A 19,674-nucleotide genomic window follows, 5' to 3' on the forward strand; every position below is an offset into this window, starting at 1 on the left:
TTTGGAGAGAAGAGACTCACTGAGTCCTTGAGCTGGCCCAAGTACGCGGCGTTCTGGCCCAGAATGGCCTCAGCGCTGTCCTGGAAGCAAGTCACCCACTGGTTGTCGGCGTAGTCTGCAATGTTGGCCTGACAAATGACATGGCAGAAAGAAAAATGTGACAGTGAATAAAAAAAGTTAAAGAAGTGTTTAAAGTGTGATGTTTTGCCCGATATTGCAGCTAGAAGACGGTGTGTATATCCTGCTGGTTATCCTGGCAAAAAAACACACACAGAATCAGCGTGGAAGCAAATTCACAGCTTCTCCGACTGCTTGTGAAGAACAATATGTAAAGTGGTGAGAGCTACGAAATAAGAAAAAAATCCATTTAAGATGTCTACCTTTTGTAATCCTGCTGCTGACTAAGCTTTTGTAGTTATCTTCACATAAAAAAAGGTTATTTTCTAACCGAGCTGGGAAAAATTATATTTGTGTTCATCAGTGAGAATGGAGAAGGATAATGGAGTATACAGAGGCCTGCAGCGGTCAAACATAAAGCTGTAAAAAGCCTCAAGTCAAATTAAATCTGGTCCTCATTACCGTGTTTCACAGATGTAGCTTCAACATTTCTAACTTTAATTGCGGAGAACAGTTAGAGGCAACGTTGTGAGACGGAGAGAGGGGCAAAAGGGAGAGAAGCACCGGTTTAAGGATGTAGAAGGGCAAAGTATTGAGAAATGAGGAAAAAAGAATTTAAAGCGTAAAAAACAACCTCAGCTGAAGCCAAAAAGGAAATGGAAGGAAAAAAAAAATAAAAAAATTGCATATTGATGCAAAGTGGACGCCAGGTTTTAAGTCACTTACGGACAGAATGAGGCGGTACTTGAAGTTGGGAAACTCTTTATCGCACTTCTCGCAGCGGAACATGCCATTCTGCTGGTCCACCACCTTTTTGTTGCAGTCCTGGGTCGGGCAGGCCTGGTAAAGGCAGTTCTCCTTACGCAGAAACACGATGGTGGCTATGCAGGAGTAGTAGTCGGCCTAAACAAGGAGAGGGAAACAAAGCCACTTTATTAGATGAACTCCTTTAAAAGAAAAAGGAGATGCAGTTTTGCAATCCTGACCAGAATGTTGCTGGTTAAACTGCTTCACAAAAGTATTCTGAGGAATAATGTAGCATGGATATAAAAGTATGAGAGCGCCTGTTAAAATGTCCAGTTTGTGTAATTTAAAACTGACATTAAGAAAAGAGCCGAGATATTCTTCATGTGTCTTTGCTATGAAGAATATCTGACCAAGAAGGACGCTTTTCTTTGGAGAGAAACATCCAAACTAAGCCGAATACAGTAAAAAAGAAACATTAAAGTGTCCCAGATAGCATGTAGGAACGTGTTCTACATTTTAGCCATAATTCAAACTGTTTTGGACAAAAACAGCTCTGTACACCTCCAGGAAAATACCGTACACAGTCAACATGGCAGTGGCAGCGAATTATGAACACCACTGGATGTTAGCTTGAACATTTCAGGATTCTGCTAAAAACGACAAACTTTGTCTTTAACTAAAATGTTAACCCATTAATCCAGCATCAACTCAAATTGTGTGTATGCATCATTAAAAACATTCAGTTTGCATGAGCTAAACTGCAACAAACTGATGAATTTATAGACACAAAGCCAATAGTAAGATGTTGTACATGCTTATCAAAGCAGATCAAATCAATGAATCAAACTCATGAACACAAAAACTCCCGGATGTGTTCCAACTGGATGACAAATTGTCTCAATAAGAGCGAATGAGTTTGCATCACCCGTCTTTTCCTTCACAACAGATCTTTGTCGCACCCTAACATCTGTCTGATAAGAGTGGCTCAAACCCCCCCAAATCCACGCCGAACATCCCCAGCAGAAGAAGATCTAGGCCACTGCATGGAGCGATAAAAGGATAACGATCCACGCCGGAGCTCAGGTTGTAGACGTGCCATCTATTCATTTGACCAAAAACGTCTGCTGCGATTTGCAAAACAAAGAAGTTGTCTAAAATGGGTACATCATATCAATACATCAAAAAAAAAAAAAAAAAAAACTCCAGTGGCTGAATTTTTAATGACCATTTTGCTAAACAAAAACTTCAGAAGTCGTTACGTTCCACTGTTTTGTTGTTTTTTTTCTTCTGATGAGTCTATTGATGTAAACGTCTCCAATTAGTGTGAGACTGATCTGTGAGGAGGGAAAATAAAGTGTTTTTCTTGCCTCTTTAACATATTGTTAAAAACGCAGCGTCAAAACAGACAAGCGAGTTGTGGCCGCTTGCTCTCAGAAGGGGCACGGCGTCGACGTGCAGACTTCAAGTGTTGGCACAGAGACTTTGCGACGAAAACAAAAAGTGACAGGAATTTGCTCGGCGGGGTCTTGAGAAGCCTGACCCTCCCTGCCATCACCTATAGGATGTGGCAGAGTCAGCGGTGCTTTGTCATAACCACACTCTGCTACATGACGCGCCAACAGGAAACAAGCAGCACAAGATTTAGAGGGAGAAAAACTTTCAGAGTTCACCTGACGTAGGCGAGCATTAAAACGGCGAAATATCTAGATTTTGCTACATTTTAAATAAGATCGTCATCAAAAATTAAAAGTGTCTCAGTAGTTCTATTCCAACAGTTGGCTTGGTTACGGTACAGCTTCAGTTTGTGTGGTTAGTTTTATAAGTTAAACATTAGGGGACTCAAGGCTGACACCTGAATTGTAAAATACTCAATAATCCTTCATTTGGCAATTAAATGCTGTTGAATTAGAGGAAATAAAGGCCAGCAAAACTGATGCACCTTTTTTTTTTTTTTACTTTTCCTTCTTTTTTCCATGTGAGAATTTACATTCATTGTAGATTGTGTCAATATCTGTTTGTTGAACAAATATTAGAACAGCAGTCTTCCCAATAATTAACTACATCATAAAACTTCTTTGTTAAACCCCTTTTATTATTATCATTATTACTGAAAGACTGAATTTTAGGTTTTCATTAGCTGTACGCCACAAGAGTTAGAAAAGCTTGGAATATGTCCATGTAATCAATCAACTAGTTTTTGCGCTTTGAAACCAATTCCTGAAGTAAATGTACTTTTCTTTTATATTCTGATTTCGTATCTCTGTTGCTCTCCAAGGAACAGAGCAACTTAGGTACTTTCAAATATACATATGCAAAAATAAAGCAGCACACAGCATGATAGAAAACAACCATATCATTAGTATTATGACAGGGTCACTCACAGCTTCAAGCATAAAGAGAAGTCTGGTAAATGTAATTTACATTACCAATTTAACAAATCATGCCATTATTCACTTAGCCAAAGATTAAAGGCATCTTCCCTTGTGCAACCAATGCATTTCATCCCCAATATGTTTGTGCACACAAACATAAATCAACAAGGTCCCACAGCTTCACAGTCATCATAATTGGATAAATCTATTCATTTCCCCCCCGTCTTAATAAAACATTTTCTTCATACTGTGATAATTACTATAGTGCAGTGCATTGTAAATTATGCCAAATTACTCAAGTTAACATGTATGTCACCGTTTTCTCCTTGAGAATATTTCTCCACTTCAGTTTCCTTCAGCTGCAAATAAGAAGGTGGAAATGAAAGAAAATGCATTTGCCTGGCTATTGTGGGGGCAGTCGTTTCATTACAGGTGCAAGGAATGATGCCTATGTAATCTTGCCGATCGATGCCAGAGATAAATGTGACTTTCAGCAGGTACATACATTAGAACGGTAAGTGGACCTCAACAGAGCAGAGGGATTAATGAGCAGCAGGAGATAAATGTCATTTGGATTTGATTAGAAATATATACATGATGGTGCAGCGATATTATTGACTTAAAAACCAATCATTATACTAAGGGTCATCTAAAATCATTCCTGAGGTGTAAATAGTAGAAAAAGCTACAGAACTGGGTGCTTTAAGTTTATAACAAAATTAAAATGTTGAATAATTGTTGTTAAGGATACATTAGGGTCTCCATAAACATCCCAAAAGTTACCACAGAACAACAATATTTGTTAAACACCACCAGTGTTAATGTACAGTGTTTTTGGAAAGTAGAGCGCTTCATTTCCCCCACATTTTAATGTTCAAGCCTCAATCCAAATTGTATTTAATTAATCTCTGTCCTCAATATCCTACACATAAATACCCAAGGATGACAATGTGGGAAAGCGGTTTGAAATTTTTGAAAATTTATTAAAAAGTAGATGAAGAAAATGCAATTCAGATTTACTGCATTTATATCTCAAGACAAAGGTGTGTGTGTGTGTGTGTGTGTGTGTGTGTACCTTGTCACCGTGTCCCAGATGCTCTGACTTCACGTCAGCCAAGGACTTCCAGTTCTCCGAGAGTCTTCCGCCGGCACCCCTCACCTCGGTCAGGGACTGTCCTTCCATGGCGTGTCCTTCCTTGTCAAACCTGCATGAATCACAGACAGCATTTGGTTAGATTCAGCGGTAAAAAAGAGAAAGAGACAAAAAGAAAAAAAAAAAAGATTCACATTTGTTGAATGGTGTTGACAGATTAGGAATCCAAGCTAGGAATTGAAATTAAAAATCTGAACAATTTTGGGAGAATCCAAACTACTGGTGCCATTTGGTTCTTGAGCCCAACCCTAATAAAGTTAACTTATTAAACTTAAAACACTCAAATCATGACTTTGATGTTTTAACTGGAGATGCATCCATACAATATCTGTATCGATACTAATGTTGAAAAAAAAAAATCTAAATTAATATCGGTGACAACATGCCCAATCCATGAGAGCAGATCTATTCAGTATAGTTCTATATGTTGCACTATGAGTGACATCATGCTTTATATTGGCTGTTCTACTCTTAATTGCACCGACTGAACAAATTAAAGTTTTGTTGTTTTTACATGTTTGACCAAGACTGTGAAAGTGTTGGCATATTGAAGTGTGCTGTACTGCTGCAGAGTTATCAAATAAATTTGTAACTCGGTACATTTATGTCTGTTTCAAAAGTAAAAGGCAATTCGGCACCGTTTTTCTGCATCAGATCGGGATCAGAAGTGAAAATAATTAGGTGGTTTCCTGTTTTAACACCTTTTTCTGCAAAGCCAAAAGTTCAAACCACCTTATAGTTTAGATTGAACCAAAAAAATACGACCCGACCCCATAGACATGGAGTCTGGGCCAGATCCAGTCCAAGTTAAGTTTAATTATAGGCCCTTGGCCCAAAGCAAAAAAGATATTATTTTAAGTAAGATTTCACTGCTTTGGTTCTCAGAGCATAATTTGAGTAAGAAGCGTAAACATCTGTCGTTTTTGTAGCCTTTGCTTTGAATCTTCCAGCTCCATTTTGCTCGTTTGGGTAAGAGAGGTGCAAATCATCCAGGATGCATGATTGATCGCGGAAAAGGGCGGGGCTTGTGTTGCGCTCGTTAACAGTCTAATAAAGTCTGTCCCTTATTTTATTTTTCTCATATACTACCTAATCACCTATTCAGACTACATTTACATTTGATCCTCCCTTTGCTGGTTATACTGTAAGTTTAAACACCAATCATGAAGCTAATAACTTCAGCTCGACCCGGCCCCCCAACTTCAGGTGATGACTGCAGCGAACAGCAGGTAAGGAACTAATCAGAAGAAGTAGTGCGCACAATTCAACATAACATTCGAGGGAAAAATAAATAAATTAATTAATTAAAATGCATGGCATAACGGATCCAATTATGAACGGCATTAGAATTCAATTCAACGTTCGAACCAAAGAATGAGGCACAATAATCCACCGTTGTTTACATGTCTTCAGAAGACTGCAGGGTGCCCACTTAATAACAAACGAACCTTTTTCCAAGCGGGGAATCTTGTTTGCCTTTGTCAAAGCATAGATGGCTCATCTGAGAGCAGAGAAGGCCCAGAAGCTTTTGAAATGAATCAACAGCGCAGACAGATGAGTTGGACAGGGTCAGTGCTGTTATCAGAAACCCATTTTCATGCAATTTTCTCAGAAACTGGAGAAAAGACAAGAGGAGGGAGAATTAGAAGAAAAGGCACTAGGAGAACTGAGATGGATGGAGGTAAAACGCAGAGAGATAATTCAGGTTAAAAAGGTCAGAGGTCAACAGAGCTTAGTACTCTGGCGTGCGGCGGAGTCTTATGCAGAAAGGAGGTTGGATTGCAAATATGACCAGAACGTCTCCTCTCCTGCAGGCGTGACTAATTGAAAATATTCCAAATTAAATATTCAGACTGTAGCCTGCACAAAGCCGCTTGCCACCTCTGACGAATGTGAGCGATTCTTTCCAGTGGCGTTTGATTTCCCCGCTTGTGTACCTGTAAAGATTTGCTTTAATTGCACTAGCAATTGCTAAGCTGCCTTGACGCGATGAAAAGAGAAATTTCTGGACGTCTCAGAAGAGGAATGCCTCTGAAGGGGAGGGGGAAAAAATCGTGTAGCAATTTAGCAGAATTGGTTAATATTGTACTTTTTCGTGGGGCTGCTACTAACTATTTTAGTAATCAATCAGATAAAAAACTGCCACATTCTGCAGATTTTTCATTTAACTGTGTAAGCCTTTTATGTACATTATTAGAAACACAAAAGATGCAAAAACAAATAATTCAATTCGTTTTTCAAGCAAAATAAACATTTTACTGCCAGTAATGCAACATAGCATTTCTATAGACTATGCTTGATCATTTGTAGATTGATTGATCTTTTTTTTTTTTTTTTTTAGATTAACCAATTAATAAGAAAGACGTTTTCAATAGGAAATTTTATTTATTTATTTATATTTTTTTTAAACACAGTTTGTACCAGGTAGCACTTTAGTTCTGGGTGAAACATATTCACAGGCAAAGAATTTTTTTTAATGTTAGATGCAAATGTATGTATTTATCGGCTTAGTTGCTGCTCCGAGTATCAATACTCATTTAATCACGACTAATCATTTCAGCCCTTCTACTTTGGCAGTGATTTAAATCTACAGCAATTTATGTTTTAAACTAGTTAAGATCAGAAGTATTTCACACATTTCAGTGGAAGATTAGAGGAGAAATGAGGAGGATTTGTGACACTGCAAAGGCCTGACATAGACTTTGCTGGGCGATAAATTGGTCCCAGAAATTATTGCGATAAACAATAATATTGTTTTGAGACCATTTTCAAAATGATAATAGTATAATAATGCTCGATCGCCATGTCAAAGATCAATACACTTTAATCTTGTGAAGAACACTCAACACTGGAACACTTTAAATATTCTAAGAGTAGAAAGACAAGAAAGGAAAAACTGAAATATAAATCAGACAACTGAAAAATGGATTAAATGGATTATAAAGACTACATAAATGTAACTAGCATTAAAAAAAATAATCAGGATGGAAATGATCAAGCTCATTATCATGCAATAGATTTATTGCGATAAGTTTCAACTTAGTTGAAAGCAAACAGGCAGCATCGTTTACAGACAGACTGATGCCTGCACACTAAAGGGTTAAAGACCAAGCAGTGCTATGCATGCTGCAAACATGTCAAAATCCAGCGTGTTGATGTGTATTGCGGACAGTACGGGAGCAGAGACGTGTCTGAGGAACAAGCAGGAAGGGATGAGGAGGAAGCTCCAAGTAAGCAGTGTTCTCAGCTCCAGGCTAAGACTCTCAAGCCTAAGCTGAGAGTGGCAGAGACACAACAAATAGCATTCCTCCATCTTCTGTGACATTTTGATAACCCCTTCATCTAAAGCAAATGACATGCTGTCAAACACAGAACCTGCTTCCATTGTAAACAATGAAGGTTTTGGGATGTAAACAAGGACCATTGTGTTCTGGTGAGTCATAATATATCGCCCAGCATGGGCTCAGACGTCTAAAGACGTCTCACAGTATTAGTCAGGCAGATATTTTGCAGCAAGTATATAGCATCACTAACAGCCGCTCCACTAAAAGTCAATATATCTTGGAATTGTAAATAAACGTTACCCTTGCAAGATAAACCTGAATAATTTATTTTTTTTGTAGGTGCAGAACAAGTTTGGATGAGTTTTTTTTTTTTTCTCTCCAAGATTTGGATTAAATAAAAATGCAATAAAAAATGTTGGTAGCATTAAAAAACAAAAAAAACAACAACAAAGCTGCAGGATGCAACTTTGGTAAATATATATATATATATATATATATATATATATTTTTTTTTTTTTTATTGTATGTGTTAAACCGGTCACTTTGTCATGACAGTATGAGACAGAATCTATGAGAAATAAAATAATCAACATCCTCTGCCTCCTCTTAGTGCTTCTACTCTCGTCTGCAAAAACACACTGCAAAGTCAGAAACAGCCAATCAGAGACAGGAGGAGGGTCTTATTGCTGTCAAGCTTGTGTCAGGTTAGTTAGCACTCATGACTCTGCCATTAGCACATAGAGCGGCGTGTCTACAAGCATGATCAACAGTGCTAAGACCCTCCTCTTGGCTCTGATTGGTTGTATATTGGCTTTGATTGGAAGGCTTGCATTCCTGCAAATGGCAATTAAACATTTCCAACATCACTTAATCACGTTAAGGCATCTTGACGGACATTGGAAGTGAAGGACAGTATTGAACAGTGACTGTTTTCACATGTTTTGCCAATATAGCCGTGGCTTCTACTTGTCCAAGTCAAGCTTAATTGTCTATGGACGTAGCACAACTAGTTGGGGCATTTACAAAAGTTGGAAATGGCTAGTTTAGAAACCAACCCATACATTCTCCCTCCTGATGCGTTTGTTGATTTGATCAAATCAACAATTTTGCTCAAATTCATGCCACGTGATTTATACCACTATGTCAAACAGCCTTTCCTCCTACACTGGAGCAGACATTTAAAAGCGTACAAATGCCTAGAGCCAATCAGTTTTTTTTTGTTTTTGTTTTTTTCCTTTTCACACATGCGAGGCTACATGATCGTCTGGCATTCTATCCAGGGTTAGTAATGATTACACACGTTCCTTTTCCACAATGTTTGACTGCATCTTACTAAAGTATTAGTATTACTTAAAGTATTACTTAAAGTATATGGATGTTAACCTCTTGACCTTGCAAAAAAAATGTTTGGTGGGAATCCAAATACGATACATCGCAATCTTCTTTCCTTACTGCAAAGTTATACAATAAAATTACAAGTTAGTTTTCAGCCTCATCTGTTTGTGCAGCACTTTATGGATATTACATGAAATCAACTAAATAAAAGTGACATTATGCCACCAACCTGTTTTACAGGAGTTAAAACAGACAGGTTTTCTTGGCGTCTGTCATGGCGGAATGGACCTTCTGAATAGTGTGACGTCACGTGTGACAGGTCAGTAGAAGCACAGGGAGGAGGTGGAAGAGTGTCGTCTTTTCACAAATAATCTACCTTACATTATACTGTCACAAAATATAATACCTGATATAACAATGTACAAAGTATTTTTGTAAAAAGTTACATACTGCTGCTTTAAACCCAAAGCAGTGAAATCCTGCCGTTAGTAGGGTCACAACAACACGTGCGTATTTCCAAAGTCAGAACAAAAATGTAATTTAATTAGTGAAACCGTTTCATTGCCCAGCAAAAAGCTGCATGTAGCACTTTGGTTTGAGAATAAATTAGTACTACCAAACAACAGTTTAAATCACTCTGTATTAATTAAAGTTGACCCGCACCTTCATAATAACACTGTAAAACCCAGGAAAAAAAACAACAAAGATGATGCATTAATGAGGCGTCAGCTTTACTGGACTACTGGCAAAGCTTGTTTGTTTGCTCCCAGGCTCCTGTAATTACTGCCCCAACTTTATGACTTGTCTGTGGCAAGTGGAAATACTCGAGCCCTGATAAGAAAGACGGAAAATGTCAGCTGGACTAAAATGAGATAATGGGAAGCGTCTGAGGGTGGCTGCATGAAGGCCTGGGAATAAACCCGATAAAGGACTGGATAAAGAAAAGACTCCCCTGGCTGGCGGTAAGTCTAGAGGCAGCGTGACCCTCCCTAAATGTGCTGTTGCCACCTAATGGACAAGAGCATCCGCACAGGCGGATGTGGGTGTAGATTTCATGGCGCTAGCAGCCTTCGTTCAGCTATCAAACAGGAAGCAGCAGACATAATTACATTACGGCAGCGTTAATCAAAGATCAAGATTATTAGTGCGCAGAACGGCATTGGTTTGACAAAGAAACGAGAGCCATTTGATGTCCTGCAGGATGAATCAGGGAGCCATTAAAAGGGCCGCAGCCCAACTTGTCAAATGAGCACTTGAGCGAGAGCAGAGCTGAAACAGCTAATACTCTGCAAAGAGTACGAGACAACAGCCCACCAAGGATGCACTATTCATTTGAAGAAGTCCCACAGGACTGCGCCAAAATAGTCAAATTAAAATGCCTCTGCAGCAGGAAGACGGCCATGTCTCAGCAGCTTTGGGTCTGTCGTTAAAGAGGGAAAGCCGTTGTTTCATAAAGTGGTGCTATTATGCATTTTCCAGGCACAAGATTGTATTATCAAGTTCCTACTGCATGTTACCTTCTGTTATAACAAAAACACTGTGCATGTCAAACATAACTTGACTTTGCAATTTGATGGCTTGAAATTGGGCCTCTGACTCCAAGAAGCTCCACCTCCAATACCTCATCACAACAATGCTTCTCCATTATGCTGCTTAAAGCCTCTTTTTTAGGAGCGTTGGACTAAGTAGTTCATATGATGAGCTCAGCAGACACAGTTGTACGATTGCTGCTAGTCTGGAGGGGTTGTCATTATTACAACATTCAAAAGATATTCATCTTCAAAACCCAGTGGGAGAAACATGGACAGTGCAAGTGCAAGCCCATTTTGTCAGATTAAAAAAAACAAACAATAAACTTCAATGTATTTTATTAGGATTTATTTATGGCCGATTTAGGCTTAAAGGTCTTCAAATAATGGAATTTCAAAGATTTCAATATGATTCAAGTATTTTCCAGGTCTCAGTTAGGTTAATTCTGGTAAACATATTTCATATCCTGTATTATTATTATTATTATTCTTTTTAGGTTTTTCCATCCACCCATCCTCCTTGATTAGCTAAATATTTAACAAATCTGCTGTAATTTCAAAATTAAGCCTTACTCTAGCCAGATGTGTAAAAGAAAAACTCACGTTGAAGGTTTTGAGTCTTCAACAGTGCACAGTCTGTATGTCAGAGAGGCCAGGAGAATGTTTTTATCAGGACAGATTTATGACACCAGAATGCACTTTTTTGTCCCAAAAAGCAAAACTATGTGCGGCATTTAAGCAAATCTTCACGTCTTCCTGAACATTCTCTCCCTACAGAGAAACATCATTGCAGCATCATGCTGAGAGGATGCTTTACTTTATAAGCAACAGGGATGCCAGTCAGTTCTCTAGCAGGGTATGTGGAGCCACCCTGAATGTCATTATTAGCATTTTAAAAAATGTTTTAAGTAAAAATAGATGTCATAGCCAAAATAAATAAATAATAAAAGGGTGCCAAATAAAAATGCTCGTCATACTTTTTCGAGATATGCATTTTCTTAATTAAATTGAAAATCATGCAAAATGTTCTTTACACTACACAACTATGGATACTTTTGTGTGTTTTTTTTTAAGTTAAGACTTAATGTTTCTGGCAAAATATGAAAAAAAGGTCAAGGGTTATAAACATTTATGCAAGGCAGCACATGCATTCTACAGCCAACAGTCCTATAAGGAAAAATAAAACCTCAAACAATCTTTATGCTGAAGTCCAACTATAGGCCTAATGACTACATATTCACTAGTTTGTCCACAGCTGCGTTGCGGCGCTCAGCTATTCTAAATTATGATGTCGTCTTGACTGTTGCTCTCACAAGAATTGACTTGAACTGAGAGTAATGAATCGGGTCTCGCCTCCTTCCATCTGTGACTTTGAAACTGTTCATTAATGACTGCCTCGAAACCTGTGGGAACCCGCTGCTCAGAGCAGACCCCCACGGACCGGCGTTTCTTCAGCGGGGAATTAAACCAACACCAGGATTTTAAGGATCATTATCTCTGGCCGCCCAAGAAGAGACGGAGTGGACAACAAACGTCTGTCATTAAACCCACGAGGAAACAAAACAGTATAAAAAGTCTTTGCAACGGGGAGTTAATGATGTGCAGGTAAATGGAAAAATAGCACCCCAGAGGGATCTTAATTAGATATTTTCAATCTTGTGAGCAAAATTAAATCCTCCTACAACAGAAAACCGCAGTTTGAGGTTGAAGTGTGTTGAGAAAATAAATTTAAAATAAGCTAGTTTTAAAACTTAACATGTCTTGATTCAAATGGCCTAATTGTGGTTTTGAAATTAGTAATGTATTCTGGCTCTTTGACCTTTATTTTACTTGTAGTTACAGCAGATGGTTTGCTAGGATCGTTTGAACTGCCTTTTGTCTGTGGGAAAACAATACAGTGGAAGTTGTAGCTTTTCACACTCATCTGTGAAAGGCCGTAAACATGGCAGGGGTTTCTGGCTTGAGATAGAGGGTCAGAGATAGCTCCTGGTTGGATGAGCAAAGATACGCCTTATTTGAATAAATTAAATACAAGAGGATAAAACTTTCTACACAGAAGTAACGAATCAGATTTTGCTCTTGCAACTTCTCCAAAGACGACTTTGCTTTTTGTTTGTCGTTTCCATCTTTTGTCTTTTTCTCTCTCAGGTAAATTCATGTGTTGTTTGTGCTCTGAGGTTTCTGATGTTTTGTGATGTGTTGGTCTGGTCATAGTATGCATCTGTCTTGAATAAATGCTGATTATTGTGACGCTGTTATCTCTGTGTGATCTCAGTCTTTGCGCACAGCATTTTTCTGAACCCGGGCATAGAGAGGATTTAACGAGTCAAAAGGTTTTTAAGTTCAAGAATTTTTCCTCTCTTTACAAGTGACAAATGTGATGAATGATAATAAATAACCGCCGGCTAATATTTCCCTATTAAAATAAAAGTCACATTTGTTAATCGACTTTCTCGTCTGGGAACTAGAGGTCACATTGTGAAATATTTGACACATTCTGCCCAGAATGGTTTAGAAAAATCACAAATTGAGGAAAATGTATTATTGAAAAGTAAAAAAGTTCAATCTCTTTCTTCCATAGCAAGAAAAGAAAAGTTGTTTTAATATCCTACATCTAGGCAAGTTAACAGAAATTATCTCAATAAATAATATTGTTTTGAGACGATTTTTAATCAATATATTGACAATGGTATAATAATGCAAGTTTGCTCTCTCAAAAGACCAATAAAGTTCAATTTTGAATAGACCATTTCGACACTGGAACTGGAGTATATTTTAAATAGCCAAAATAAAACAATAAGCATAAATAAAGTGGCTGATGGAGTTTAAACAAAATTGCCCTTCAAAATAATGATAATCAAAAGCAGCATTCAGCTTTTATGCTCCTCTATTCTGGAAACTTCCAGAAAACTGCAAAACTGCTGAAACACTAAAATTAAGACTAAAAACTCACTTGTGTAGAGCTGCCTTTGATAGCATTTAATGTCATTTATCATAATGTAATGTGTATTGTTTCATAATGGCTTACTTTGTTATATTTTTATGGTGTAAAAAACTTTGAACTGCTTTGTCACTAAAATGTGCAATACAAACAAACTTGACTAGAATGGAGTCAGTCATCAAGCTCATTTTGATTTATCATGCTATTAATCAAATAACTGCTTACTGCGACAGGCTTACCTCCTTCTACAAGTGAATTTCATCTTTAATTCATAAACTATGTGAGCTCAAATGGCAAATATTTCTGGATAATTTCTACATTATATAAGTGATAGAGGAACAAAAACATGCAAAGATACTTCTGGGTTTCAGCACAGTTTGCCATAGTGATTAAAGGGTTAAAAGAAAAAGAAAAACCAAACACATTAACTATGATTTCCGTTGATATGGAACGCTTCACTAAAGTGCCCTGACCATGTGGCTGATGGGAGGGAAAGCTAATCTCAATAACGAGAATCTGAGCATGCCCACTTGCAAACTGCCGTTTAATTTCAGCACAATGTGAATCAACACAGACGCTGCCGGCGCTAAAATGTTTACTTCATTCAACTCCGGATGTATGCGAGACATCCCATGTGTCAGAGCAGGAACGCATTTCCCCAGCTGTTATCGTCCAGGCTGAGCTCGACTTACCAGCCTCTGAGCTTGTACGCCTCTGGGATGTCTGGGTTGATCATCATGGTGCTGCTGAAGGACGCGGAAAGCGAGCGGCCTCCAAAGTCCGAGAGCTTGGCGCTCTTTATGGCTACGATCGGCTGTCCGGAGCCGTCAAACTTCTCCGCCTGCGAAACGAAAAGAAAATGTCTGAAAATGGGCCTCAAACGTCGCTCAACTCTGTTCCTCCACATCATCCGCAGTAAAGCACATTGTCACACAGATACAAGTAGAATGGAACACAAAGTAAACAAGTCAGTAGTTCCCCCAAGTTTTTCTGCTTCATAACCTTCATACTTTAAACGACTAAAAGAACCAGAAGCTGGGAGAGTTTTAAAAAAAAGGAAGATTGGAGCAGGGAGTGACTGAATACTTCATACATATGGAAAATATCTTTAAAGTTGTTTGACGCTGGAGCTGTTCTTAAGCTGCACGTTTTGTTTCATCAAATCCCTTTGGAAGTGGAATACATTTAAAAAGGAAACTAGAAGGGAAGAAGCTGCTTCTTAACAGGAGGAAGTGAAATTGGACTGAAGCCAGAAGGGAAAATAACAAAAAAAAAAAAAAAAAAATCAACGTTGGGAGTTCACTTACGTTATAACAAGGACACATTTTAGTCAGTAATTTTATTCTATGAGCTTAGAAGTATTTTTCAGGCTTCACAACTCAAGCAAAGAGCAGCTTTTCCAATATGCAAGGATGCAACTAACGGTATTCAAGTTTTCTATCAATTAATCGGATAAAAAAATTGGCACATTGGTCAGATTTTGCATTTAACCACTTACGTTTTTCTTATACATTAGAAACACAAAAGATGCAATTGAAATGAAAAGAAAAAAAAAAGTTTTATTTGTCTAAAATTCAACAACACAGCATTCTGTTAGTGGACGCCTGAACATTCGTAGCAAAAGATGAAGCTAAAAATACTTTATCAATCATTCTGCTCGACTCATCAGTAGAGTGTAGTGATTTGTTACTTTCTGAATTAACCAATTAGTAATTAGATACCAAAGAGTGCTTAGGAGATTTTTTTTATTATTTTTTTATATACTGAATTTGAACCAGGTGGAGATAAACATGCCACTTGAGTTCAGGATATTCCAAAGGTTTCTATTTATTTTAAATGCAAAATGTACATATTTCTTGTACAGTTTTGGCTTAATGCTGTTTTTTCAGCAAAACTGCCTTCTTATATCAAGTCTGTTTACACCAGTTAACGATTAATCGTTTGATCACAATTATTCTCATGAATAGTTTCAGCCCAAATCATTTTTTTTTTTAACCTAATTTGATACTTTTTGTGACATTACGTGTCATTCCTTGAAGAAACCCTTCCACTTAGAAACACTTAAACAAAAACTTTCCGGCTCTGCGTGGTTTTACTCACTTCCTCTCCCCACAGGGTGACGGTCACCAACTTCCCGGACATGTCCATCAGACTCAGCGTCCTCTTGGACACTTCGCGGTTGGACTTGGTCGTCAGGCGGGTCAGCTCATCCACGCTCTTGCACACTCCAATCACATCTGTAACGCAAAACAAGAGAAAAAAAAGGCATTAAGAATAGCGGGACACGCTAGATTTACGGCACCAACATTCTGAACCTCCGTGTACGGCCCTGTTCCATCCGCATGGAAATATACGCTGAATATCCTCTGAGAAACACAAAGGATTTATAAAGTACATCTAATTTCTAAAGCTGCCTGAGGTAATTCTTCTTCATTTAGCAGTGAAATAAAAAGGAATCAGCTGTTACTTTGAGTGTTTCATATCAATAGCAGCATGAATGTTTTTGTTTTTAGGAATCTACTTAAGGATCGGAAAATTACACATTATCAACGTTGAGATTTGAACTGTTTAAAGGGAAGATTCATATTACAGGAAATGCCAAAAATCTGGAAGATGAATTTATTTACATAGGACTATTTGTTTCATGATGCTTAAGTCACAGCTACAACCAGGTTCATATTTACAAGACAAAAAGGGAAAAAAAATAGAAATTAACTATAAATTTCTTAAAAAGACTAAATATATGTGATGAAAAACTCAGAACAGTTAATAAAAAAAAGGAAAAAAAAAAGTACTTTTCCAGTATCGGAGATGCTTTAAATGTAGTCCTAGGCCGATTTAGATAATCTTACATAAAATGTGACAACATTGTTTCGCATTGAAGATGTTTGTGTGCGACTCAAATTTTTGCCCGTACATATGCAACATTTAAAACCTGCGACTGACGTATGTAAGGCCAACTAATTTAATAGATTAAATTACTTAACATTAAGGACATTGAAGCCTCAATTTTAGATAAATTTAAGACTTTTTAAGGACACGCAGACACCCCAATTAAAGTTTTACATTTTCTTAAAGTTTCCGTTTGTGATTATGCAGCTTTCACAGTTGCGCATCCTTACCAACAATAGCGTCTTTCTCTCTGTTCTCCAAGTCGCCGATGGGGACAAAGTCGCACTGCACCATGGGAACGTCGCAGCTGTCCTCACAGGGAATGACGGTGGACTCTCCGTTGAGAGTCATTTCGTAGTCGTTCTTCACCGACGTGTACTGCTTGTTTGCGATCTTCAGAGAGCCCTTGGAGATGTAGTAGACCTGGCGGAGGCAGGAGGGATGAAGCCGGCACGTTACTCAGAGATCTGGGGGAGCATTTTCACCTGACTTGAATGGTGCAAACGAGATAGGACTTCAGACAGCAGGGGAGGTGGGGAGGCATCAACAGAGCCTGGCAGATGATCATAAGCTGCTTATTGTATGGGTACGGCGCTGCCAGATGACTCATTCATAGTCTCTGTGGTTTTAACGTGCAGAGTACCGGCAGCTGTTGACAGAGCGCCGCGCTGCCAGAGCTGTCTAACGGCGAAGGAGGAAGAAAAGTTTTCCGGCAGGTAGTTTGGGAAATCCCGGGTCTGGAGGAAGAATCTCACCTTGCCGACCTCGATGAGAGAGAAGAACTTGTCGACTTCTTGGTTGAAGCCGGTCACACGGATCTCCCCCTGGAGTTAGAAACACGAAATCTTTTTTTTTAAAAAATAGACAAACTTTGGACACATATATTGGAGTTTATTTATGCATTATATAATTAGTGATGCACTGATCCATGTTTTTCTACTTCCAATACGATATCTTAGGTTTGGTATCAGCCGATATCGATACGATACAAAAAACCCCGGCTGAATTAAAGTTTATTTCTGTAAACAAACAGACAGAAATGTACTGAGCAACAAATGTATTGGATAACTCTGCACCGGTACAACACACTTCAATACATGTAAAAACAACAAATATGTAATTTGATCAATTAAACATATTAGGAGTATGACAACCAATGTAAAATAAATAAACTGAAACTGACAAAACAATATGTTGACTACTTTGGTCAAACGTAAAAATAAACTGCAACAAACAATCTTTCAAATGGTTCAGAAAGTGCAATTAATGTACAATAAATAAAGCATGACATCACTCAAAGCACAAGGGATAGAATTAGATTGACTAGATCTGACTTTATGGACTGGACACATGGTCACGGATACATGAACGAGAATCTTTTTCAATATCAGACCAGTGCATCCTTAATAGGGCTGCTGTAAACGAATATTTTAGTAATCGAGTAATCTATTGATTATTCTTACGATTAATCGAGTAATCGGGTAAAAAAAAATTATAAAATGAAATATTGGTAAATCTGGCATAATACCGGTGTTACTATCAGATATCAATATCAGTCCAATTTTTCATATTTGAGCATCCCTAACAGTTGCTTTTTTGTAGTTTAGAAAACTAACCTGTAACAATAATAGCTCACTTTCTAAGTTAACCAGAAGAAAAGTTATAGAAAAATCTGAAATTATATTGAATTTAATAACAAAGAGGGAGGCTCACAAATATGCTTATAAAAAATGTCTACAATGCAGCTTTTAGTTTATGTATTCATCTTCAGTGAGTTTAATAGATTAATTAAACTCACCTTGCCACCTAACCTGTCACGCTTTGGGTTTGAAAATACGGGAAATGCCGCCTGGAGTGGGAGGAGAGGGCGAATGAACGAACGTAAGATGGGGTGGAGGGGAGGAAATAGACCAGCGGACTGACGAACCGTTAGACCGGGGGACGAACACGGGGGAAGCAATACGGGATATTTACGACACCTTCACTGGTCACACTCAGAAACTCATCTACCAGCCATGTACGATGCGCTCCGCCACCCGTTTCTTCAGACCGGGATATGAAATTTATTGTGCGGTTCGTCTGTAAAGCTACATTTACACGGTAAGCATCAGCTACTCAGCCGCCCGCCCTGTTCAGGCTATCCGCTCACCTCAGCGCTCTTCCCGCCGTTCGCTTTCAACCAGCAGCCCCGGAGGAGAAATGCTGCCGTACTCCAGGCATTCCCCCAGTCATTTTAAGGATGCTTATTGGTTCCCCAAAAACGATAAAAAGTCGGGCATTATCATCAATCAATAAAATCCCCACGGGCCAATCTTGAAGATTGGACTTTATGCCGCTGAGACTTAGCTTTTGTCAACAACTCAGAGGCGGAAGTGAGAGCTCCGCGCAACGCAAATGAAGTCCCGGCCGGAACACGGTGCGCTAACTAATAAAACATAAATTAACGAAGCTTCGAGGCAGGTAAATTTTCCTCGAGGAATTTTAGTAATCGAGGTACTCGAATCATTCGAGGAATCGTTTCAGCCCTAATCCTTAATAAGAACAACAGATAAAAACTTACACTTTCATCTACGATCTCCATAGAGAAGAGTTTTCCTTCGCCTCGAGCATTGCTCCACGTACGAATGGAGCTCTTATTGGTCACACGAGCCCGGATCGTCCACCTTTAAGAGAAATTTATTGCTCATTAAGGCTTTGTAAAGCAAAAGTTTCCCTTTTCCAAGGATATGCATACATAAATGTATGAATGAACGCATTTAGTCATTCATTCATTCACAATCTGTTCTTTGCAGCTTTTGAAAACAGGTTTCCAGGACTTCCATTTCAAAATCTTTGGCTTTTCTTGTGTTTACTTCTTAGCTAGGTAGTCAATTTCAATACCAGTGAGGTGCTTAAAATAAACTTAGTAAAAGTACAAAGATGTAAAAGAACACATAAAAAAAAGGGAAAGTAGCCTGAAAAGAAGACAGCAAAGGGGCTGTTATTTTTATTTTTTTTGCATTTTTTTAGTATTCCAGACTGAGGTTTTGCAATGCTAAGTGCATAAACTGCTAATGCAAGATGTTCAAAAAAGCTTAAAATTAATAGTTTAGTTTTTGTTTAAAAATACCACTCTACTCCGCAACCACTAATGACAGAAAGGCTAGAAAAGAAATACATATATCCACCCGAGTTGTCAGGAAAAGTGTCACGCCTGCCTATTTGACAACTTTCTCCACAGCCATAGTGATTTATAAGCCTGGCAGACCTCCAGGCTTAACTTGCCTCTCCACCAGACTAATTACTGTTTATTTTAAATAGGGTT

The 19,674-nt window shown here is 38.3% G+C and overlaps 1 protein-coding gene across 1 annotated transcript in view; it reads right to left on the minus strand.

Annotated features, from left to right (window-relative positions):
* The window catches only part of rpa1 (replication protein A1), a 28,959-nt gene that overhangs the window by 5,523 nt on the left and 3,762 nt on the right, over positions 1 to 19,674 (minus strand). The window contains exons 8-15 of the mRNA XM_014983011.2: positions 18,931 to 19,033; positions 17,126 to 17,194; positions 16,601 to 16,793; positions 15,579 to 15,715; positions 14,171 to 14,319; positions 4,312 to 4,441; positions 844 to 1,020; positions 21 to 128 (exon numbers count right to left, since the gene is read on the minus strand). Of these exons, the coding sequence (XP_014838497.1) occupies positions 21 to 128; positions 844 to 1,020; positions 4,312 to 4,441; positions 14,171 to 14,319; positions 15,579 to 15,715; positions 16,601 to 16,793; positions 17,126 to 17,194; positions 18,931 to 19,033 (1,066 nt within the window). The remainder of the gene's footprint in view (positions 1 to 20; positions 129 to 843; positions 1,021 to 4,311; positions 4,442 to 14,170; positions 14,320 to 15,578; positions 15,716 to 16,600; positions 16,794 to 17,125; positions 17,195 to 18,930; positions 19,034 to 19,674) is intronic.

This window comes from Poecilia mexicana, unplaced genomic scaffold (genome assembly GCF_051168715.1).
Source record: "Poecilia mexicana isolate PSO_F unplaced genomic scaffold, ASM5116871v1 scaffold_13, whole genome shotgun sequence".
NCBI lineage: Eukaryota > Metazoa > Chordata > Actinopteri > Cyprinodontiformes > Poeciliidae > Poecilia > Poecilia mexicana.